Source organism: Coturnix japonica, chromosome 3, assembly GCF_001577835.2.
Source record: "Coturnix japonica isolate 7356 chromosome 3, Coturnix japonica 2.1, whole genome shotgun sequence".
Classification (NCBI taxonomy): Eukaryota; Metazoa; Chordata; class Aves; order Galliformes; family Phasianidae; genus Coturnix; species Coturnix japonica.
The window spans coordinates 21,295,173-21,320,769 of record NC_029518.1 but is presented as its reverse complement, the minus strand read 5'-3'; the positions used below and the strand labels follow the sequence as shown (position 1 = coordinate 21,320,769).

At 35.1% G+C, this 25,597-nt stretch overlaps 1 protein-coding gene across 2 annotated transcripts in view; it reads right to left on the bottom strand.

The window, feature by feature from the left end:
- The window catches only part of MTA3 (metastasis associated 1 family member 3), a 112,418-nt gene that overhangs the window by 44,398 nt on the left and 42,423 nt on the right, over window positions 1–25,597 (bottom strand). For both annotated transcript variants that reach the window (XM_032443228.1, XM_015857527.2), the window contains exons 7-14: window positions 25,485–25,587; window positions 19,121–19,220; window positions 13,807–13,995; window positions 8,552–8,626; window positions 4,934–4,992; window positions 3,844–3,968; window positions 2,583–2,734; window positions 1,708–1,930 (exon numbers count right to left, since the gene is read on the bottom strand). In XM_032443228.1, coding sequence (XP_032299119.1) covers window positions 1,708–1,930; window positions 2,583–2,734; window positions 3,844–3,968; window positions 4,934–4,992; window positions 8,552–8,626; window positions 13,807–13,995; window positions 19,121–19,220; window positions 25,485–25,587 — 1,026 coding nt within the window. The remainder of the gene's footprint in view (window positions 1–1,707; window positions 1,931–2,582; window positions 2,735–3,843; window positions 3,969–4,933; window positions 4,993–8,551; window positions 8,627–13,806; window positions 13,996–19,120; window positions 19,221–25,484; window positions 25,588–25,597) is intronic.

The following is a 25,597-nucleotide window of genomic DNA, read 5'->3' as shown; positions in this document are numbered from 1 at the left end:
CTTACAGATAGAGTGGGGTTGGTCTCGTCTCACTGGTGACAGGATGAGGGGAAAATGGCCTCAAGTTGCACCAGGGGAAGCTGAGGTTGGATATTGGGAAAAACTTCTTAACAGAAAGGATTTTTCAGCACTGGAATAGGCTCCCCAGGGAGGTGGTTGAGTCATCATCTCTGGATGTGTGAGGGTTGTTAGATAGGGAAGTATGATTGGGTCATGGTTGGACTCTATGATCTTTGAGGTCTTTTCCAACATGAGCAATTCTATGGTTCTATTCTACGAACCTAATTCTAAAAATAATTTCCCTCCATGATTTAGTAGAAATCAGTGCCAATTAAGTTAAAAGGTAAGTTAAAAAGTACCAGTTTCCTCTCAGAAAATAATAGATATTTAGTATTAAGGGTTAAAGATTTAAGCACATTTTAGCCTTGGAGACAATTGTCCCATGAAAGTACAACCCATTTTATTGGCACAATGGGCATCCAGTTTCCTTAAACATGAAAGTTGTTCTTGACTTGGCCGTTTTCTTTCTTCTTTCAAAGCTGTACAGTAGGACAAGTAAACAAATGAGGACAATGAACAGAGTTCTGGAAGCTGGCAGAAGCAGGTAAAGAGTTTGCATGTGAGAAACAGTTGGTGTTAAAGTACATTAGGGAAAAATACTCAAAACCAGATTTTAAGCCTCTTATTATTTCTTATAATTAACACTGATATCATTAGTATCCTGGGAAAACATTTAGCACTAATCTAGTGAACATGGTTATAAAATCAATCTTATTAGAATATAAGGTCTCTTCAATTGTACTACTGTTGGTAGCATGCCAGCACAGATTATTTTGTAACATCAAGAGCCTAATTGGAGAACTGTACTGATGAAGACTGAAATAGAACCAAGCAGAGTGAGCAGTAAAACTACACTCTTAGTAGAGACACAAAACATGCTGAAATAGTGAGTGACTTCTCATTGGACTTCGGAACAGAACCAAAACACATGAACATAAAGTGACATCCTGATGTTATTAACAACATCCAAAACTATTTGTCATACTAACACTCAATTAATCGTTTCTTTGATTTGACTCTAAAATTTAAAACTAAAAGAGACAAAAGTAAAAGCAACTATGATGGAATGATAAACTTGGCTAACATTTTCCACTTGGTCAAGTGATAAAGTGTTGCATTACACACCACATCTAACTTCTTACACATCCACAGCAATACTACTTCTTCCTTGGCCAGTTCCACTGAGAAAAACTAGAATACATACAGTTCTACACTTTCTTCTTAGTAAAAGAATAAACAACAATATAAATGCAGAATTCTTTCACATCACCTAGTTGGAAGCATGACCTCTGTCACAACATTGATCCACAACAGAATTTTTTTTAAACAACATTTTTTGCGAGTGAATGAGGCAATGGCTATGTCCCTGTTAATTCTCTTGAAATGCTCCCCCACCTCCCCCAGCCCCCCACCTCATCCCCGACCCTTCCAGCACCTTCCAAAACATTCTATTTTTGAAATAGTCTGAAAATTGTGCAAGGCAGTCAGATTTGATGAATGTGTTGGTGATGTGCTAGACAAATGAAAAAAAATGAAAAGCAAAAGCATATAGACAAGAGATGTTTATTGAAAAAGAAAATAAAATTAAAAGACAAAAATGGGTGGGAAGCACAGCACACAGAACTAAGAATTAAAAAAACATCTTACATTCTGCCTTAATGGCAGCACAGTTAATAGGAACAAAGGGACGTCTTGCTGCCTGCCGCAGCCGAAGGGTATTTTTGCAGACCTGACGGGCAAGTTTTGTCCAGCATGTTGTGTGAAGAAAGAAAGCTTGGCGTGTTTTCACAGCTGACTTTGGACTTCCAGTGTTACGAACTGGAGTTCCTTGTGTGGCCTGCCGGGACATATGAGTTCTAACATGGGTTTCCTACAGAAATAAAACAAAAACATAATAATAACACATACTTGAATTGCACAATCGGAATCTTTCCTACTAGTGACAGGCCGTACCAAAAATAATTCTGTTTAACAAAAGAATTATCTGGTGTTATTTGATCCTGTCACATCAAGTTGAAAGAACAAGCAGCCTGCTTCCACCAAACAAATGAAGAAAATGAACAAAAGATATTTTCCTCATAGTCAATTAAATAACAATAATAATAATCCAAAAGTTGAATAAATTCACAAGGTTAAAAACTCATATGTATAAGTGCTATTCAATAAACTGGGACTACGTATATGAAGCCATGCAACATACTGAAGAGTGCTGCTGTGAATTGACATACATTATGCCATTCTAGATGTTTTATAGTTAATATACCAATTGCTTGACAAGATGACATTTATCTAACAAAAATGCAAGTGGACATTTGTCCACATTTCTATTGGTCAAATAAAGAAAAGTCAGGACTAGCACAATGTTTAGTTGCACAAAAGACAGGAAAACGATTAATAAGATAAGTTTTGTAACATCACGGTTCAACACATATATAAAATGCATGCCATTAATTATTCAAACCACAATAGTGTTGTGAAGACATCAAACTTCACTTCAGGAAGGCTTATCTACACAATCCTACCTCTGCAGGTTGGCTGGAAGAGAGTTTATCTTCATCTGTCTGCGTGGGCATTTTCAGGCCACCATATTTCTTCCAGTAAATCCAACAAGATGCACACAATCTACACTGCATATTAGGAGGACCCCAAGAGTACCACTGGTGAGACTGTGAAGCTAAGGATGAGAGAACACCACAAATAAATTGCATGCTACATTCAGAACAGTATATTCAAATGCTGTAATGCATTCCTCAAAAGCAGTATCAAGAAAAATATTTAATTCATTTGAAATGAAGAAAATAGAAACTTATCTAAAAGCACCTCAAAGTCAACTCCAAAGTGAGAACAGTGAAGTATTTCTGCATTTACTTTCCAACTTAGGACTCCCTATAAGCTTTTCTTCCAGGGTTCTTAAAAGACAGAAGAAAACCAATCAGGAAAAAAAGAAAATAAACCCCTCCACTCTCACTCTCTGTGACTTCTCAACTTTAACATGGCTAATTAGGACACTTGTTACATAAAGAAAATGTTTAAGATCTCTGTTTCCACTCTGTGACCTCCAAGTTGCACAAAATCAGAACTTACAAGTCAGGATCCTTTTAAGAAAAGGGTAAGCACATCTGCTAGCTTTGAAGATGCATGCCTATCTTTACCCCATACATGTTGAGTCTCATTTAGAAACGTTAATTTAGTCTTTTATTTTTGTAATCGAACTTATCAGAAAATTATTCCTTAAAAATATAACTTGAAAAACAACAGATGTATGTAACTAACTATATCAGAAACTGTTATTTCAAGAAGGGCCAATCACAAATTCACTAAATGCTAGAGAATTAAAAAATAAATAAATAAAAATTAAAAAAAAATAAAATTACTCGATCATTTCATACCCAACACTGACAACAGCAAATTAAAAACAAAAATGAAACAAATAAACAAAAATCTGCAACAAAACCCTTAAAAACAAATTTAAAGGACAAACAAAAGTAAAGATTTAGAAGCCCGAAGGTAACAGAATTTCATCATTCAATACTTGATTGTTCCATACTTACTAAATTGCTGATGAAGAAAATGAATAAGTGGATTATTGTTGATTAATGTTAAGAGTATTAACATTTAATCAATTTATTGAAGGCAGATCTAATCTGAAGTTATTTCTGCCACACAGTTGATCAAAAATTATTTCTTATAGTATGCAAATAAAAGTATGTAGATGTTGTTTAATGTGTATTAAGATTAGTCAAACTCCTAAATAATTCCAAAATTAAACAAAATTTTACTTACTATAGCAGCTTTCACAAGCCCTCCCTATTACTGAGGCTGGCGCCTGGTAAGAGGCTCCCATTGCTCCATTGACTGTAGCAGGTTTCCCAGTGTTGTTGGATATTTGATTGGGATTTGGTTTATTGCTTCAAAATAAAATAAAATAAAATAAGTCATTTTTCAGAAATTATTTTCTAACCCTCTTATAAAAATGAAAACAACTTAATTCCAGAATTCTGTTTGGTGACAGCATCTGTACAAATTAGCAGAGGACTAATCTTTATGTTTCTCCAGTATTTACAGTACACAGTTGTTTCATAAAGAGCTGCTTCAGTACCACACAGTGCACATTTACAGATCTTCGTATAATGGTCAAGCCTGTTTAGCAAGCTACTAAAGACAAAGCCTCAAAATAAAATAAATATGAAATAGAGATTATATCTTGGTTCTATAAGCCACACATTAACAAAAGCAAATATAGAACCAAGTTTAAATCTAAAGAAGTAAAATACAAATCTCTGAGGAAAACAGCATTCATTAATAAGAACTGATCAAAGGCAAAAGATTTTGGGCTGAGTGCTACCTTTAATTTATAGCCAGAACATCTTGTCTCTAAGTCAAGAACAGATGATATCAAGAAGATAAAACTGTAACCAATGTGAGTATCTGATTTTATGTAACTACATTAACAGCCTCTATTTCGAAATTCTACATTTACACAAATATTAATATTAAATGTAAATATAAATGGTATATTTAAATATAAATATTAAAGGTAGAGCTACAGAGATTCTGAAGCAACTGCTCCAGAAAAGCCGCTTTTAAATGACAAGACCCTTCTTGCATGTGAGCAGTTCGTGTAGCACTTTATCAGCTTTTACAGAAGTGCTCGACTTTCCAGAACAGAAAGTTTAGTGGTCAAAGTCAGTGAGTTGAAATAAAGACAAAGAATTTATATACACGTAGAAATATTATCAGAAAATGCTATATACTGCTTGTATATAAATAATAAAAGTATCAGGACAATGATGAAGGGAATATCACGTGTGCTGATACACATTACAGTTTCACCTATAAGTTATTAAAAAAAGAAGTTTATTGTTGTACTCACTAGGTGGGGATGTATACTTGTTTCAATTTACTTTCCGCTTCAGCTGCTTTCAGACGTTTCTAGATGAAAAATTAACACATTAAAATACTTTATTATCTTCAAGTACACAAAGTCATAAAACTGCACACAATCCAATCTTAAATTCTTTGTGTTTTATTCCACAGTTCTACAAAAGACTCTAAAAAAAGTGTAGAAATGTGGAAGACAGAAGTCATTAAAAAATAGAGCTGTCTATTTTTATTATTGGTTTGAAATTACAGCACGCTGTCCTTCCTGGTAAAACTCAAAATCCTCAGCACATGACAACAAATCTGTAGAAACAACAATGAATATGTATATAAATTACATTTTGGGGAAAAAAAAGTATGACACTGTAGCTAACCCTTATCACAAAATAGATGGAAAACAAGTGAGTGAAACTGTACATGATGAGTCAAGTCAAGTAACTCAATACTTCTTGTGTGCTCTATCAGCTTGAACTGATATTTTATAAATAGTACAAGGAAGTGGAACAGGAAAGTCCACCAAGCATCGGCATTTATTAAGTGTCATTAAGATTCTGTCAAGAACACAGCAGTAGCAGTAAAGCTACACTGCTATAGAGATAATCTGTGATTTTTCAAAGGTATGACTTCCTTTCAAGAAACTCAAATGCATGTTGCATTGAAGGCACTATTATTACCTTAACTCCAAGTGGTTTATTTAAGTTAGTACTACTTGGCATGAATGACCTTCTACACTTGAAGGTTATCCATGACATATTGCCAGGACACTTATGAAAGTATTTATACTGAAGACAATTTTCTCTCAAATGTTTCAACCTCAAAACAATGGCACAAAATCCTTGAAAGTTAACAGAAGACACTTCAGTGTGTTTGAAAATCATGCTTTACACGTCACTGTCTCTACAGTAAAATCTGGAATCCCTTGATTTCACTGTTTTGTCATTATTTGCATCTGTAACCTCCACCACGTCAATGGTAGTAACCATTCTACAAGTGCCTGAGAACAGTGGGAAAGTTGAGGATGACACGAACAGTTTTCTCAGCAACAGAATGAGACATATAGAGTTCAGCTGTCACTGGATATCTGAAGTATTTGTCTCTAAATAAAATACCAAGGAAAAATATTACTTTCCTGTTCTTCCTGTATTCAGGATACTATGCTTGTTCACTCAAAAAAATAAAAATGGCTTTGAGAAGGTCAATTTTATTACAGAGGGGGAAAAGACAGATATTCTGCAATACATCAACACTATTTTCCTGCCTCCCAAGATTTTCCCTTTCTTTTGCAGGTGTCCATTTCAGCCCGTTTCTCCTACAACAGTCACTTCTCTCCTCTGCTGAACTCCTATTTTTTTATATCCAATCTTTACGAGGTTTATAATCCAGAAATATACTTCTCACCTTGAGAAAAATATCATCGAAAGACTCTGCTCTGAGTGTCTTTTACATGAATCATGAGGCAAGTTAGAGGTTTTATCAGCTTTTTTTCTGGCTGAGAAGCCTAACTAAGCATCCACATATAAACCACCTCTCTTCAATTTCACAAAGTTGCCATCCATGACCCCTAACTCTCTTTTGTAAATTTTGCATCTTTGGGGAGCAATCTGTGACTATAGTGAGACTTCTAAGCAGTCCATGCCATCATGAATTAATTCATATTCAACATTAAAGTAGTCTTCAATTTCTTCCAAGATAGGTTTCTTTCAACAACTTTTTCTCCCTTCACATGTCATCACATTGTGTTTGGAGCTACAGAAGGGACTTCTAGTGACACATCTGGTGCAGTTACAGTCTTTCACCAGTACCAATCAACCTTCCATAGGCCCAAAGCAAAAATACAAATACATACATATGCTATGGTCTACATGAGTAAATCAGTTTTTTACATGAGCAAGAAGAAAGAAGAACAGCATAACTACATTTTAGCATACTTTTAATACTAGAATGGTGGTTCTAAGTAATACAATTTTAACAAATCCTTTTTTTCTTTGTTTACTAAAATGAATCCTTTATTGTCTTCAGCAACACTGTTTTTGCTATTGATAATTATGCATGACTTTGAAAAACAAAGTCAAAAACAATAAATCCTGAGGTGTCATGCCATGTTCTGAGTTAGGACGTTACACCTTTACTATGCAAGCTCAATGCATCATATCTCAACTGTTGTAGCAGCAGAATAATAATGAAGCCCTACAGCAATTTAGAAAAGAAGTCTCAAGTGTCTTTTGCCAACTAAACCAGAGAAAATATTTCAGAAAAATTTCACAGGAAACATATCAGCTCTGAGCAAGCTAAGAATGCCAGCAAAACTAAGTTTTCAGTTCAATTTATCCTTAATCCAAGCCTTACAGTCTCAATAAGAACTTTTTAATCTGATTCTTCAAGATCCTCCAACAACTATTCTTCAGGAGTTGACAAACAGAAAAGAAAAACTCTGCCAGGAAAGCCTTTTTTAAGATAAATTTGAATAGTGCAAAAAGTAAATAGGGATAAATTAAAAAAAAAAAAAAAAAAAAAAGCTTGAATACAGATTTTTTTTTAAACTATCAATAGAACTAAAAGATCCTAGAGATAATTCAAAATTCAATTATATGGCTAAAAAAAACCAAACAAACAAACAAAAAAAAAAACATCAGAAACAATCAAACACTTTTTCCCTTAATTTTAATTTTAATTCCTGAAATAACCAAACAAAAATCCAACCGAAAACACATAAGCACACAGAAGGAAAACAATAAAAACCACAGAACAAGCAGCAGTAATCATTCTCTAACATACGGCAACAAAAAAATCTGGAACAGCTCCAGACACCCATTTAACAATACAGCTGGCATCATTCATTAGAGCATAAAATTTATTTTCAACATTCTGTACTTCATGTTTCTACCAATTATACATCAAGTGAATGAGCTACAAACTAAAATGTTAAATTGTGAATTACAATGTAATTTTAAAATACTTTGAGTATCTAAATAAAGGAGTAAATAGGTAAGTAGTGCAGTATATGAAGAGTCCTAACACTTAAGTTTTGCCTATATCTGTTTCAAATATCCCAACATAGGTATCCAAAATTACATTATCGTTCTTCTCTTCCAGGAGGACTCTGACATTCATTCATAAGGATGAACACAGTCATTGCGTGCAGAATGTTCCCAACTTCGTTTTTCTATCTCGGTCATGCCAAAGTAATATTTTAGCATGAAGTATCAACAAAATGTTCAAAACATTATAAGCCACATTTAATACAATCCATGTTTCCTTATCCTTTGATTCCTTACACAGATCTGTAGCCTAAAGCATTTGCACCTTAACCCATTTCTTTCCTCCACACCATAGCAAGATGCAGAAATCATGCTGCTACAAATGAGCATACAATCCAAATGGCTTAAAAAGCTCTTCACAGCTACGCAGTGTACAGTAGGCATTCTAAGATTTGGCAATATATCCTGTGAACAGCACAAAACCAGTATTCTGCATCCTAAAATATTACCATACGCCTCCTGCCACGTGTCTTTTTAAGAACACAAATGATTTTTTATTCTTTAGTGAGCTGAGATTAGTTTTTTTTAAGAATGTGTCAGAATTATTCATGCTGAAATAACCATTAAATTACCTGCTGCACATATCTGTCAGTAGTTTTCCACATGTAGTAATATTCAATGATACTAGTCAGTGACTTCCAAGGGAGCTGAAAAACATGTTACAAACTGAAATAGTTCCAAGAAATTGCAGTGTTCACATTTTATTCAACACATGTTAAAATCATGTATAGCTTATGTAGAAATTTTAAAATGCATATGCATTAAATACCTACCTTAAAAATTCATATGCATATAAATGCATGTACTACTAATACTAACAATGTTTCTTAAAAATAAACAAAGATGCAGAATTGCATTGATATTAAACTAAATAAATGACATATGGCTTTGGGTGCCCAAGCCAGACAGTTAAACTAAATGATCAAAACAAAAGCAGGTGCATCTGGAAACACAGAATTAAATTTCTGTTATGAAGTGCATCAGTTTAAGAATGATACAAAGACTAAAATAAATCACCTTGACATAACTGTGTTGAAGTCTCATAATAGTTTTACTCTAAATAAGAAAATAAACACACCGGCTGTAATACTTAATTCACACATTTTTCAAATGCCATAACAGCTCAGCTGCTCTTACAGTACTGCTGGTTCTGCTTCAACCTCTACGTACTCAACCATTAAGCACCAAACAAAAGGATGTAAGTGACACATTGTAATAAGAGCAAAACTGACACAGAGTACTTTGCAAAAATTTCTGAGCAAGATCAGAGTAGTTGAATATTATTATTATGACCTTCTTAACAATTTTGGGTGCACAAATTTATCAGTAAAATGAAAATATATGAGCCTGAAATCTCAGATTTGTAAATTAGGTTTGTGAGAAAAAATTAAGCACAGAGCAGCTATTTCTAATTAATACTGAATTATCTACTTCACAGAAATACTATTTGAATTCCATCAATTCCCTATTACTTAAATTATTAAGACCCATACCGATTTAATGCAATTTTTACTTATAACCTGGAAGTACATTAGTATTTCGTTTGCAGTATTTTATGGAGGCACACATGAATCCTAATAATAATCCTGCTGTGAAAACTTATCTTTGCAATCTTATTCGACTCTGGAGGCTTTCACCACGTCCTAAGGAAAAACAATACCTTCCTGTACCTTTAATGTGTTCCTGAAAGCAGCAGAAGAAACACTATAGCAAACTGCCGCTGCCAGCATACAGGAGCTAACAGCCAGTTTTTCCACTCCGCTTGCTTGCAAGCACTCAGACAAACTGAATTTAGTTCCCATTTTGACTTTCAGGAGGATTTGGGCTCAGACTTAGTTGTGTTTTCTTTTTCAGACAGTATACCACAGTGTATAAATCTCTGGCCCAAATGACAGCAAGGTTGTCTATTTGCATTTAACTAACAAGTAGCAGTGAAGCAAATACATACACTGATGCTGTGAAGAAACAGTAAAACAATTCAGTTTACAGAAGTTCATTTACTTTCTCAGGTAAATGATGCCTTAAGAAAAATCTGCCCAAGAAAAGGCTGGTGAGTGGTAAACACCTTCAGTTTAAGTTGACAGATGAGCTGCTTCTCAGCATGTCCACACACTTCATGACATCTAGGTGAAACCCCAACTATCTGTTGTGGTCAACTAGTCCATTTTAACTTCTCAATATCAATTTTTTTCCCTCAACGTTTATCCTAGTAATACATTCATGCCACAGAAAGTGTTTACCATTTCTCTAAACTTCCATTTGCTACAACTATGACTGTGGCATGAGTATGTTTGTTCACTCAATAGGCAACTGCAATTAATGAAAGATAATGAAGGTGGTTGAACTGGATAACCATAATCCTTTTTTATACTGAGTCACACATCCCAGAAAACCTGTTTGACACACTGAGTATGAATTGCCTTTATTCTGTTTACTTGCACACCAAAATGATAACACACTGTAGAGGCACAAGGATTTTCCTTAGGTTGCTCTTAACTACCACAGAAACCATAAGCAGATACAGAATAATGTTCTGCCACTATGAAATTATAATAAGAAATTAATTGAAATACATACAAATGACCACATTACTGACATTTTTGCAGGACAAAACTAACAATAAGTTGTTAGCATTACAAAACCAGGAGGAGATTCCTGAGTTTTCTGTGGGGCCAAAAATGGACCACTCAGATCAGACCAGCATGGAAAACATAAGACTAAGTTATTTTAATATGAACATGTTAACTTTAAAGCATATTTCCATGATTTTCTGATACTGGAATCTCACTCCTATTTTATAAAAATAGTTTGAGTGTGATTCTCAAGGCATTTCCTGTGCTTTTTGAGACATGAATGTCACACATTTGTGAAAAATTACAGTCATGAAAAACTAAGAATTAACATGCTGTTTAGGAAAACACAAAATATTCACTCTCTTCCCATTTTATGACCATAGGATGGGAAGTAATTCAAGTAAATTAAGTAATTAAGTTAAAAATTTTAGGTTGATTAGGATTCACACTGCTCCTTAAAGTCAGCGGAACCTCAACAAATGAGCTCCTTTAACAGTTGATGAGTCAACAGCAGAAGAAAATGATTATTCAAAGACTAGACTGTAATTTGATAACAAATGAATTGCTCCCATCTATTAAAAAAGGTAAACTCCTTTATACCATTTAATTTATAATAATTGCTTTGCTTGCTAATATTTAATGTTTACAGCACAAAGTTTGAGCTGCAACTTTAATGTCAAACAGTGCTGATTCTTACTAATTGCTGGAAAGTAAATGAGCCTGCCCTTTAGAGAACTATAATGTAAGACTTGAAATTGCATCTTGCCTTGTAAACCCAGTCTGATTCAGAAGACAACTCCTCTGGCATATAATGACTCAAAGGGGTATGGCATAACCCTCTTCACTGTTTTACTACCAACCCCTGGACAGTCTTGCCTGCACAGTGGCACTACGGTGCTGACTAAGATGCTTAGGATCCAAGTTCTCAGACAGTATAAGATTAGATACAAAATAGGTGAGGTGATGAAAGAAGTTAGCATATAGACTAGCAGTGTGTTAACTTCTTCATCCAGGCTTTCTCCACATACATAAGACTAACTTAAAAGGTACGATAACTGATAATTGATAAATGTATTCTAATGAATAATTAACTGCTGAGCACTAGAAATGTAAAGCTATCTCATCTGGAAGAGTCTTTTCATATTATCCATAAACTAAATCTTAAAGATCTATTTTGGATGATTACCTGAAAATAAAGGCTTGTTTTTTAACACTCTCCAACTTTAGAATATTACAAAGCAAGTGAAAATACATAACTTTCACTTTGGAGAAATTAAAGTATCTCACAAAGTTACACAATTAATGCAGTGGAGTGCTTCCAAATTACATAAATTTTATCTCAAGATTGTGTGCACTGTTACCAACGCTGTATGAAGTGATATGTAAAATAGATCTTCTAATGGTGCTTTAAAAATGGCAAGTCATTTCTCCAAAGATTAAAAGAAAAGTGACTAAGGATAGTTAACATTCCTGTTTTAACTAAAGGACTGTAGTTGATTATTATTCCATATCAATTTCTGCTCTACTCTGACTAATCATTAATATGCCCTCTACAGCCTATCTTTAGATTTCTTCCATTTTAGAAGAAAAGCAAGGGAAAACAAAGCATCCGTGCTTATGGAGCTAATATTTGATGAAAGAGGGAGGGAATCAGGAAATATCTACCTGAGATAAAACTCAGGTAGATCCTAAGCTATTTTAAATAGATTCAAAACTCACTAAAGTAGCTATATTTGAACACTAAGACAAACAAACAAACAAACAAGCTATTTCTGCAACAATATTCTTGCACTGTATCAATTAAACATATGTACGTCAACAGAATTTAACTACATGAAATAACACATTAAAATTACAAAAAAGTTTCTTTTCCAAAAATAACAGAGAAAAGGCTTAGATTTCCTTGCTCACAAGTTGCATTAGGACACAACTTGTAAATAGCAAATAAAATACATAGTAAGTGTCTTAGCCAAATATTATGCATTAGGAGACATTCAGTTAGAAGCCATAGCTACTCAGCCACTCTTCAATTACAGCTTAGGACCCATTTTTCTAATTGATAATTAACAAACAAATGTAGTTCAAATTGATTTAGGTTCTAGAATTCTATAATAGTCCTTTCCACTCATATTTTCTCAAATTTAAGAGAGCCCTTTTCTCCACAATGAAATTTTCAACTTCATGTGATGAACACAGTGAATTTTCTCCCTTAGAAATCAGGTAATTAAGCACACACATAGAATACACCTGTTAAAATGTCAGCTCTTCAGAAAAACAATGGACTTCCCTTCCCGCTTTTAATCAATTCTCTTTCATTCCAGCACAGCTTAGTGCCTAGCCTCCTCCTGGTGACCCACAAGCCAACTTAAAAGGACTTCTACATTGTACTATATTGTACTACTTTTCCTTTCCAAAAGCGATTAGTAACATCTACAAAGAAAAAATAAACTATGAATTCTCAGACCGAAATTGCCATGAAAATGTTTCATTCAGCTTCAATCTTAAATTCAACCTTTACAATTTTTTTCGGCTTATATCTTAACCCTTTTCACAAAACCCAAATTGAACAATTTAGTGCAATGATGGAAATACTTTTTCTTGAAAAGGAGAAACGTGAAAGAAAAAAGCTGTGAACTTACAATTAGTAACAATTTCGCCAATCAGTGTCAGAGTTCGTTTCATTTCATTACTCTGCAGTAGAATGCAGCAAATTTAAGCTTTGCTGTCCTACAGTCTGATGCTTAATTATAAAAAAAACCCTCTATTTGGAAGGTATTGGAAAACTTTTTAGAAATGCCAAAATATCTGGTGTGCCAAAGTTACTCGCTATAGAGGACTTGAAAGCTATCTGAACATGATTTTCTCTCTGATAACCCTAGAAAGGAACCTCAGAGTTTCCAAAAACACTCAGAGGAGTGAAGGGTACAGTTAATAAATTCCACTCAAAATTGAGAACAAGTTCTGAAAATCTCCTGGAGCCTTTACAAATCTTTGTAAAATCCTTGTAAAATTCATGAACAAAACACATTTCCATATGAGATGTCCTATCTGGCCAGGGGATTATCTTCTGCCAACATCTTTCCCAAGAATTCCACACAAGAAAGAATATTTACTTTCATCTAGATAAAACATACACATTGATTACTTATATTAGCTGCAAGAATTTCTCCTCTGATTAATCTTTAGAACCCACAGAAAGTAGATATGCTCACCCGTGTCACAATAATAAAGAAGTAATCTACTTCAGTACTTACAAAGTCTTGTCGAATATCATTGAAGTCCTTTCCATATTTTTCCAATGCTTCTTCAAACAAACTAGCTTCTGACGCTGACCATTCTTCCATTTCATCTCTACATAAGACAGGTCCTCCAAGTGGCACTAGAACACTGATGGCACTGCTCAAATCATAGTTATGTTTATGTAATGTATCCATTGCATGAAACTAGGAAGGAGAAGGAGAGAAGGAAAAAAAAACCACTTATTTAATTAGACAGTAGTCCAATTAACAAAATTCAGTGTGTTATTTTCTATATGCTGTGCAACAAGCATCAACTAGTGCTAAGTTTAGAATGTATTTTGATATCGTAGGATTTCCACTGTGACACACGAGGAAAATAAATTGTTTATTACTTAAATCTGGGAAAGGAAACATCCTAATAAAACGTTTGCTAAAAATAGCATTAGTTAATTCACTCCTGCAAATTACCAGCAAACATTTCTGGAGAATCTTTACTTGGTAGAAATTGGTTTCAAGTAACTCAGTAGAGACAAAGGCCTATATTGATTGAGGAGTAATTTTAATTAGCAAAACTTCTAAATAGTAGCTGAAGAGCTCCTCAGACATACACATGCTAAATATTCTCACTTCTGGAAAAGGAGATAATATATTGCTTTCATTGGCTAAATTAGATTTTTGTTTTACTTCACCTTGCCTTTGAAAGGAAAAAAAACCCAACAAAACAAGTTATAGTATTCTTAACTTTACAGTTAACACTGGACACTCACAAACTACGGGGAACATTAAAAGAAAGTTGTTACTTCACAGATCCACCTGCATGGCAAATAAGCAACATGCAAGAAGCCTTTCAAACTCAACATCCTGAAAACCCCATCATCACAGCCTTAAATCTTAAACTGTGCCAAATGTGGTATAAGAGATATTAAGTGCAGTTCTGTCCATGTGTGATTGCATGTCATTGATCTGCCAGTTGTTGGGCAGTGAACTCTAAGTGTAGCATGCAACCTCTCACATAGCCCTATGTACATTTTATGAAAACTGGAACTTTTCAAGGAAGGAATGCTACAGTTGCAGTTGAGCTTCTGCATAATAAATGCAAATAATGGATTCTCCTTATCTTTTGCTGTCTCCTACAAGATGCTAAGTCTTTCTCCAGCTCTCCATATACCTCTTTCAAAACTATCAGGGATAAGATTCTCAAACTGCTTAATCTGCAAGAGGCAATGTCACCATTATCCTACAGTAAAGTCACTTATGGTTCAAGCCATATTCACCAGCCTTGAGAAGAAGCCATCACTATACATAAAGTATTCTAATACAAAAACCCTGCAGACTAAAGTTTAAAAGCCAAAATGTTCAGATTAGAGAATTAAATTACTGATCTATGGCTCATCATGTGGGCAATGAGTAAAGCAGGCTTAAAGATTGAATTCTTATGATATATATGTTAAGAAGATTTAAATCTAAGTTTAAATTGCAGCCCTCAAGGAAATGCAGTATATTATACACATTTTCTAAGCAGCTGCTAAATCCATATTTAATAATTTACATCAATGTTCTTAAGATTACAAAAGAATAGATCCTTGCTCTTGCTTTATATTCTTTTTTCCATTTAAAATGAACAATTGATCCTATAAAGGTGTTGGTTTTTTTTCCCGATATTGCTTAGATCGACAGAGAAATCTGGGGGAAGAACCATTTTTACTGAGCTGTTTTGCAGCAGAAGAGTATTGACAAGTTCCTAGAGTGACACTATCTGCATTCCACAGGTCTGTCAGCCTTCACTTCCAGTAGATACCCACATTGCCATGAGTAAACTGCACCAGCAAAATCAAGAACAACTGAAAGAAATTGTCCAGGACAGTTTCTTTTCTTTTTTTTTTTTTTTTTTAAATCTCTTCCCAAGGATGCAAGGACTGCAAGAAACAACTAATGGGAACATGATACCCAAGGAGCAGGAGGTTGGAAAGAGCTGTCAGTGACTCTCCCAGATAGGGACTGGAACATGTGAACCACCCACCCTAAGCAAGTTTGCACAGTGCATATTTTTCAACACAAATAAGGGATATCACCAGAAGAAAGACACCGTCCACACAGACAGAGGGAACTTCAAGCTCAGACTTTAACTGACAAAGAAAGAAGATTTTCACTAAGCCCAGAAAGGCAGAATAGTGCCAGGAATAAAAAGAAAAGGAATAGCAGGGCACACTGTAAACAAGCTTTAACAGTCCCCAAAACAGCTGCAATTATAGTAATCAGTTAAGAAAAAAAAATAGACTGAACTACCTAAGTGCACCAGAAACACAACCTTTAGTTGTCTCACCAGCATGTATCCTTGTAACAAAGAAACAAAAACAAAAGTACACTATTGTCTAGGAAGTTAAATTTACATGGTTTTGTGTCTTTCATTAAGGTCTTCTAAATTAGTTGGTAATTTCCTGCCTTATCTCATTACCTTCCTCTGATTTGCATGATAAAAAAGGCTGAAAGTAGCCTCTCACTGTAAAGCTCACAAGACCTTTCCTAATTGCATACACCTACCCTGAATTTACTTATGTATGTTTATAAACTATGGTATCAGATTGCTTAAAGTCATCTCTAACTGGAACAACTAATTAAAAATACTGGAAGCCCACAGACATGGCATACAGAATCTCCACTAATAAAACTTCAGGTGCAAGGTTATCCAGCACTAAGAATACCGACAATTTAATTGTCTTAGTAATAGGCACCTACATCTCTTCCAAACCATAAATGAGATCTACCGCAAGTTCTGCAAACGTCTGTACTAACTTTAACTGCTGCTCAAAATATGCTCCCAATTAACATGGGAAAATATGAAAGAATAATTACTAAAATGACAAATATGTCTTTTCTTAACGTAGAAGGAAGTACATTGCAAAAGAGGGTTTTTAAAAGCTTGTGGGGGAAGGAAAATGAGAGAAAACAGACAGACACAATAATTAAACCTGGGGAGGTTCCTCTAGTGCCTCATTATAAGACATGCCTTTCATTAAGTGTAATGGAATTTAATGGATCATTTGCAATACAGTAACATTTATATGGCACTCAAACGCTAAATGTATCCCTTTATTAGCAGCACAGCACATTTACTTTCAAACAGAAAAATCCTACTATAAGAATCAATCTATTCTCTTAACCATTGAATGCAGTTAAGAAGGATGTACAGTGTGAGAGATTTATTACAAATTCTTAACCCAGTGCAATCTTAATAAAATATGTCAAATGGAAGAACTGTTATGATGGAAAAACTGAAGTATTTAATGTGAACAGAATTATGTCAGCGAGGCCTTATCAGGAAGCATGAAACAACAAGCAGTTTCAGAATGCAGAACAAGCTCCCTTGAGTATTACTAAAAAAAGTTACCTTTTGCCACTGCCTTTACTACACCACAGAAATCCATTTCCCATTTAATAGTTTTTGAGAGTACAAGGTAAAATGTAAGAAATGTATTATTTTTCTCATCATACTAATATATATATTAGTATATATATATAAGAATATAAGAAGTGCCCTACTGAATCACATCAGTCAACCACGCATTGAAGTATTCTGTCCTTGTCAGCAGAACTAGGAAACGTCGCTTATAAGAGTAAGTCCTGGGAATTACAAGTGCTAAATGGTCGGCTTCTCTCTGGCTCTTATCATCAACTCATGAATCCACTGTCTGTAAGATTTCTAATCTCCTTTTTTTCCTGCTTGTTCCTTCAAAATCTTGAGGCACTGAATAGCAGAGGTGCTCTACTGTATAAGGCAGTACTTCAATTCAAGATTTTCAAGTGACAGTTTAATTGAGTGTCCTCTAGTTCAAACATTCAATTATCTGATATGTAATGAACCCTCTTTAGTATCCTTTCTATACTGTACTGCATAGATGTCCAACCTTTGCCTTGCCTGGGCCACACTGAGTAAAGAGGAATTGTTCTGGGCCGCATAAACATAGGTCACTCAAATGTAATGCTTCCTATTTATTTTCACGGAAACTGCAGTGAACACAATAAGCATGGTAACTCTCTATAATAGAGCAAATTCTTACCTACAGAGCACTACTTTTCAGTACAGTCACCACCATGAGCTATGCATTTTTACTAGTGATGAACAAGAGCCAGCATGACATGCTTGTCAATACTTGCACCAGTGGAGGTGACACACAGTCACTGTTACCGCTGCTGAAATGCACCCTCCACCACCTCAATATGTTCACATCCACTGTTTGGTCTCCAAAAACACTCAGCAAGCATCAGTGAAATGCCAGTGGGTGCAACTTTTTCTGCATAAAGGTATTTGGCAGACTGCTCCTCTGCTGCCATCTGTCACACAGCAATAAATGTAGCAGAACACTGGCAGGAAGGTTCAATCTCTATTGCCATGCCACCAACATCTGCCTCTGATTTGTGGGTCAGTAAAATAGGAGGCATTACTTTCAGAGCAGCCCTTGTAAAATATATAAGTAACAATATATTTTAACTCTTTGTACTTTGATTAAAATAATAATAAAAAGCAATAAAACCACAAAGTTAGTGGAATATTTGACCTTTTTTTTGTGAACCTAATGCATCAGTCTGGTTTGACAGCAGTTGCTGCAGTTCTTAGTGGATTCTCAAGCTGCTTGTAAAAGATTTTTGATGAAACACTACTATTCCTGTCCTTCTTCCTTCAAGATAGCTGTTCATAAATGTACACACTGTGAGAAAGTGATGACATGAGCAAGGCATGACTGCGAAGCAAGGATGTTTTTCTCTGGTGAGAGAGGTTTTATAACAGCTTGGTCAACAGACATATCAAATTTGTCTTTGAATTGACCATCTGACTGCAACTCTATAGATTCAATTTGAAAATTCACAAGTTATATCATAGTGACTACTTCAACAAACTAAGTAAGAAGTAAGCATTCTAAGGATACTGTAAGTAAAATGTTCTTCAAGAAGTTGTTTACAAAATTCTATTGCTTATACTCTAGAAAATTTACAGACACAGAGGTACAATCAGCTTTATTACAATGTATTTTAAATTACACTACTCATCAATTCCAATGGGGCTTTATGCAACAAGCACTATCCTATTTCCTGCACAAATTATCACATTTGAAGATGTTTAAACAGATTTCAGTTGAAGCCCAGTGATTTACAGTACAATTACAATGGCAGCACTAACAGGTTATAGAAAATGTGCAGCATTTTCTACCATATACATGGAAAAATCCACACAGGTATCTAGGTGAATTCAAACATCTAGGGGAGCAATAAGAAGCACACTACTGAAACAACAGATGTAGAAAGGCTGTAGGGTTTTTAACAAACCACCTACCAGTGTGATGTCTCGAGAAGCAGCAGCTGCACTCATGTGTAAACTAGGTTGCCTGACAGAACTACTGCAGTCCAATGCCCGAGCAAACGTGCCAACCGCACTGCAACAGAAAAAGAGTAGATAGTAAATGCATAAAGATGTTAAGGATCTATACTTTTTTTTAAAAAAAAATTATTTTAAATATGGCCAGACTAGACAATATCCACAAACGTGTAATTTTAAAATAAAAAGGCACATACTATACCTCAAGATCTCAAATCTTCACTAATTTTATAAAGGCAAACTACCGAATACTGCAGTAAAAATTCTGACCTTCTTCCCCAAAAGTAACATCTTACATGTAAAAACAACTTGTTTGAAACCATGAACAATACTCATTCTTATGTAACTTATTTATCTACTTAGAAGCCAAAGACAAAGAGGACAAAGACACCGGACAATTTTTTCTAAACTTCTACCTTTTTGTGGCACAGAGATGGAGAATTAGTGAGATAGTGTGTCTGAACTGCATACTTTTCTTAAGACCACATCCATCAGATATTATTCATGGTGATGGGAAAGATCTACAAAATAATTTGATCAGGCTCAGCCCATCACAGAAGAAGTAAGCAAAGATGCAATGACTTGAGAAAGATAATTCATAAAACAAATCACTCCAGTACCCTTAGAGATGAAAAAACACTCTTAAGGTGCGTTGTGGCACTGTGATATATGGAAAAAATGATTTGCTCCAAATATAACACAGTGCAAATCTCTCAATTGAAAGATCTAATTATAGTAGCTAATATTTTTAACATAGTGTAAACCTCAGGACTAAAGACGGGAGCCTCTTTCAGTAATTATATCCCACACAAGTTACAAGTGCAGAATTATATCAACAAGGTAAGTCAACCTCAACAGATATCAACATACATAAGCTGTCAGATTACTGCGTACTACAAACCTAATATTCAGTGATAAAATAATAAGCATCAAGAGTTTTATTCACTATGGGTTATTACAGATAGTGGAGAAACCGGTAACAACATCTGTTACTGAAATAGTATCCTCAGTCTCAAAACATTTAATATTGAACACATTTCAGTACACTGCCAAAGACATTTAAGACACAATTAAGGTTAAACAGCAGTGATTCACATACTGCAGACAGTAATTCCTTAAATTTCTAAGGGCTGTGGAGTAAATAAGTGATATTCAAATACTGTTTTGTAATCTTTATTTCTTCTTTACGGTGATAGCAAATCTGTGACAAACATCTACACAGTTTTCTTTTTCTTTTTAATACTTGGCTATATATAAATTAGTATCTGTCCACAGATCAGTCCCAAGAATCTACTGGGAACACATATCTTGATAGTCAGTCAACCCCTTTTAAACATGTTGGCTCTGATAAGGGTTATATCCAACAATCTTTGCTGCAATTCTTCTGTTGCCACTGCTCAAACCACTAAGGCAACATGCAGCATGACTGTATTTCCCTTCTGCTGCTACCTACTAGCTTATCTTTTCTCTTGCATAATTAACACTACTTTATTTAACCATATGTCTTAAATGGGAGCATATTAAGAAAATTACAAAGAAGTCAGTTTCTATCACATTAAGCTGCTTATAAAATTTCCAGGCTGACTTCAGGATAAAAGCGTATATGGATGATGGTGCCCAGTACGTTAAATCAAAATTAAGAGATATTATAGCACTAGGTAAATTTTGAGATGAAAAGGTAAGAATTGAAGAACTGGTTCCAATGCTGCACTGTGAAGGAGAAAATCATAATCATGATGATTGCTGTACTGCACTATGGGTTATGTGAGTGCAAAACATCCCAGAAATGCCATGAAGCGCAGTCATCGTGTTGTTTTAAGGAGAAAGGATTGGCCAACTGCAGTTGTATTTCAAAATCAACATCTAGGTCAATTTTCCTGGAACCATGTCAAAGACCAGGTTTTTCAGACAGCCCAAGAGTATAAAATTCTAGAGCATTTGATTGTTAAATATTTACCTAGTATCAAAACTTAACAATGCTAATATGCTGCACTCCACATATAAACTAGCCATGCAGTCAAAACGAAAATAAGCATCTACTTTAGAAATAGTAAAAAAAAAAAACAAAAAACAAACAAACAAAAAACCCTAGCTATGTTTTTTTGGTTTTGTTTTTATCGAAAACACACACATAAGGAGTATATTGACATCAAGTTCATACATTTCCTTTATGCTTTTTTTCCTTGCGTGATGTTTTACTAATACTACTATGAGAGAGTGATTTAAAAACCTTATAAAGAAAAAAATCCTTATCAGTGCTCGTTTCCCAGATGACACACTATTGCCTGTACCTACCTGCTAGCAAAACAAATTTTACGGTTCAAAGTAGCCTAAGCCACCAAACTCTATTCTTTATTGTTTGATTGTGTTTTTGCTTTTTTTCCACACCTTTAAGTGTATTCTTTAATGTAAGATAACTAAAAATAATCCTGCTATTGTCAAGCCTAGAGAAGAGAAGGCTCAGAGAGGATTTAACTGAGGATTTAACTCCAGCAGATGAAGAAGATGGAGCCAGGTTTTTCTCAGCAGTACCCAATGAAAGAAAAAAATGCAGTGATCAGAAAACAAAACACCAAAAACACCATTTAAACACATGAAATTTTTTCTTTTCCTTTCTTAAACACCAGTATCACTTACAAGTGGATATTTAGTCCACAAGACCAGTCTAAAGTTAGACTAAAATTAAAACGGCATAAGAAGTATATAGGTAATAGTGTGGATGCTAGGTCACAAATACCAGACATTATCTTATTTGAATGGAATGTAAAATGGTGTTGCAATTATCTTTGCTAGAATATAATTGACACTGTGTTATCAAAAAAACAAACAAACAAACAAAAAAACCTGGAATAGATCATCATGAGGCCCCAAGATTCTCCTAACAGGTACTTTTGCTACTTTAAGTAAGACCCCTCATCCAAATCATGCTTCAGTATCAGCAGCATTATACTTTCAAGATTTTTAAATCCACAAAATCAAGCAAGACTCCTTAGAGAACCTAAGGTTATGGGTCATTCCTGACAAGAACTCACAAACTTTGCAAAAAAATAAAAAAATAAAAAAAATCTATGGATTATTCTGACACAAGAATCGGAAGAAGTTCAATAAAAGCAACTGCAAGGCTTTTTGCTCCTGAGACACTAAACAAATCTAAGTACCCTAAACAATAGACTCCATACACAAGGACAAATATACATATTCTTGCAAATGGGCAACACAAAGAGAAAAAGAGTATTTTATCATCTTCAAAAAAACTAAGTATGCTTGAGTGACTGTAAAAGCTGATGCCTTTAAGGTCAAGAACAACTCTTCTTTCACCTAAAGCAGACTGAAAAAAAATATAAACCAAGAGAATACATACTGTATCAGGGACATCAAGTTTAAAAAACATCATATGAAAAGGTTTTTTAAATGCCCTCTTAAACAAAATTGCAAATAAGAAACCACTTAGGAAAACATTCTTATTGACAGAATTTCAAATTTGCAAAATCAATTTCCAGGCAAAAGAGAAATAACATCTCACTAGAAACCCAGCAGGCAATGCCCAGATAACTGCAATTAAGATATAGCAGAGGAATATTCTGAATCTGCAGGAACAGATTAATCAGATCATAATACCAATTCCAAACCCAAGCAACTTCTACTGGTCCAGAACAATGAAAACCTTTACCTGCAAGCACACAGTATACCGAATTTAAAGCTGCCCTACCACAGAAGTATTTTTAAATCAGTAAGTCTGTTACAGAACCACACAAAAAAAAATTATCTGATCTTGAAGCCTGTGAAAGCAAGCATACAGAGAAACCTGGGAAGTATTCCTGACAGTCCAAAAGCAGCAAAGATGAGTGGAAGTTTGTGGAAGAATATCAATAAAGTGACTCCCTCTAACAAGATGTTAGTCAGACGTCAGTAGCGATTCACCTATCTACCACAAGATCTCTGAGTTACAGTTAAGCAGCTATAACCAAGACCCATTCTCTCCATAAAAATATCCTCTGAAATTCATCCATTTCTACATGGATGCAGAATTTGTAAGGGCATACACAGCACTACATATGATGTTGTGGCTAATGGGAAGAAGAGATTTCCTCTTAACATTTCAGTCATTTGTTCTGTTACTTCCCAGTAGATAGCCTACTGGCACAACTGTTTCCAGAGAAGAACATTTCCAACTTGACTGTGCACTACTTAAACTCCCCAGGGTGGCTGCAAAATGGGAAGTGGAGGGATGTGAAGGCAATGAACAAACTCTGCAAAGACATACAAGCAGTTGTATAAATCTTCATCTTAGGACATAAGACTATCTACTGACCACAGGAAGTTGATGTAATCTTTTCAGATTTCAGCAAAGCTTTTGATATCCTTTCGCACAGCATCATTCTGGATTAAACATCTAACCAAAAGCTAGACAAGTACTCAGTACCATAGGTGAACAACTGGCTGACAAGTCAGGCTTAAGAGGTGAAAGTCCAATTTTGGGGCCAGTTCTCTTCAATGTTTTCATCAATGACAAAGATACAGAACTTGAAAGTACACTTAATAAAGCCACAGGGAAAAAAGGGAGGGAGCTGTTGACTCAAGAGCAGAGAAGACTTGCAGAGAGATCTTGGCAAAATAAAGGACTGGACAATCACCAATCCAGCAAGTGCTGGTTTCTGCTCCTGCAGTAAGGCAACTGAGGATATACATGTAGACTGGGAAATGACAGGCTGGAGCACAGCCCTACAGAAGGAGATTTGAGTGTTCTGGTTTACAGCAAGCTGAACACAAGTCAGCAGTGTACCCTGGCAGCTGAAAAGCCCAACCGCACTTTAGGGTGCCCCAGGCCTGTAGGTATAGGTGCCACAATATAAGGACATAAGTTTCCAGAGAGCATGCAAAAGAGGGCTTCAGGGATGGTGAAAGATCTGAAGGACCTGAAGGACAAGGTGTGTGAAGAGCAATGAGGTCCCTGGGTCTGTTCAGTCCAGAGCAGAGGAGAGGCCTCATGGTGGCTACAGCTTCATGGAGCAGAGGAGCAGCACTGAGCTCTGCTCTCTCTGACAGCAGCAGAGCTGGAGGGAATGGCATGGGGCTGTGCCAGGGAAGATTCTGCACCAGAGGGCAGTGGCCATGGCACAGGCTGCCCTGGGCAGTGGGCACTGCTCTGAGTTGCACAAGTTCAAGGAGCATCCGGAGAATGCTCTCATCAAGTTTAAATTTTGGGTGGTCCCATGCAGAGTCAGGAGTTCAGCTCCATGTTCTTTGTGGGTCTCTTTCAACTCATGTCATCCTATGATTCTGTGGCTCCATTTAAGCTGGAAGTGTAAAATAGTAAATCAGCAACTCATTTCACTGCACTCACAAGCTGGAAAAGATAGTGATTTTTCCTTTTTTTTTTTTTTTTTTGTCATCTCCTGAACTGTTTTTCCTTTTTTTTCTTTTTTTTTTCCCATGGGAGAAAAACTGGAAACAGCATCAAAAAATTATTTGCCTAGCAAGATTTGAGAATATGCTCTGCAATCTGGTTAGAAAAAAAAGAAAACGGAAACAGAATGAATCAGGATAACATCTCTATGTCAGCCACAATCAACAGCACTCTGTTAGCATTATTCTAAGCGAGAACAGAACTTCTGTAATATATTCCTAAGTGTGAATTGAAGGATGAGAGAAACATGCTCTATTGTGCAAGTGTAGAATCATTCTTCAGTAAAAACATTGTCAAAATCTGTCAAAACTCTGTGAAGTGGAGAAATTATTTTAAAAGGTATTTATGAATCCAAGGGCTTCTTCAATGTTCCTTACATTAGTTTGCATAATCACATGTTAATTTATAAAACTGAACTGACCAATTTTTTTCCACTAATAAAAAGAAACACTTCACAACTTTAATTTCAACATTCATCTGAAATTTAGTCAACTTATATGCAAATCTGTCAAGTTTTGCATCTATTGCATTTGTTTATACCTTCTTTATTTCTGCTTTATATCACACTATGAAATTCAAAACACTGCAGTACAAGACAAATATTAGCAGTGAAATCCTACTTCAAATTACTCTAATGGGAAAACAGAATGATGTCTACATTTCAATATCAAAATCTGCTACAGTCTGAAATACGGGCTGTCTAGCACAACTCACTCTCTTTTTCTCTCTTTTTTGTACTGGTAAACTTGATAAATATTCAGAAGTTTATATTCTGATTTTCTCTTTTAGCTAACTGTGGGAAACAGAAGGGCTCACAATATGGTAAACAAGTTGAGTAACATGATAAAGGGGGAATAAATAATCAGTAGAAAAAGGAAAAGGATTCTTTTTTTTATTAGAGGATTTTAATCTTACCGTGCTACAACTAAAAACTGGTCAATCTGACGGTCTGTAAGGGGGCTATCTGGATCCCATATTTTTACTTCCAGCTTTGCCTGTTCTCTGTCATCTAATTCTCCTGTCAAAAG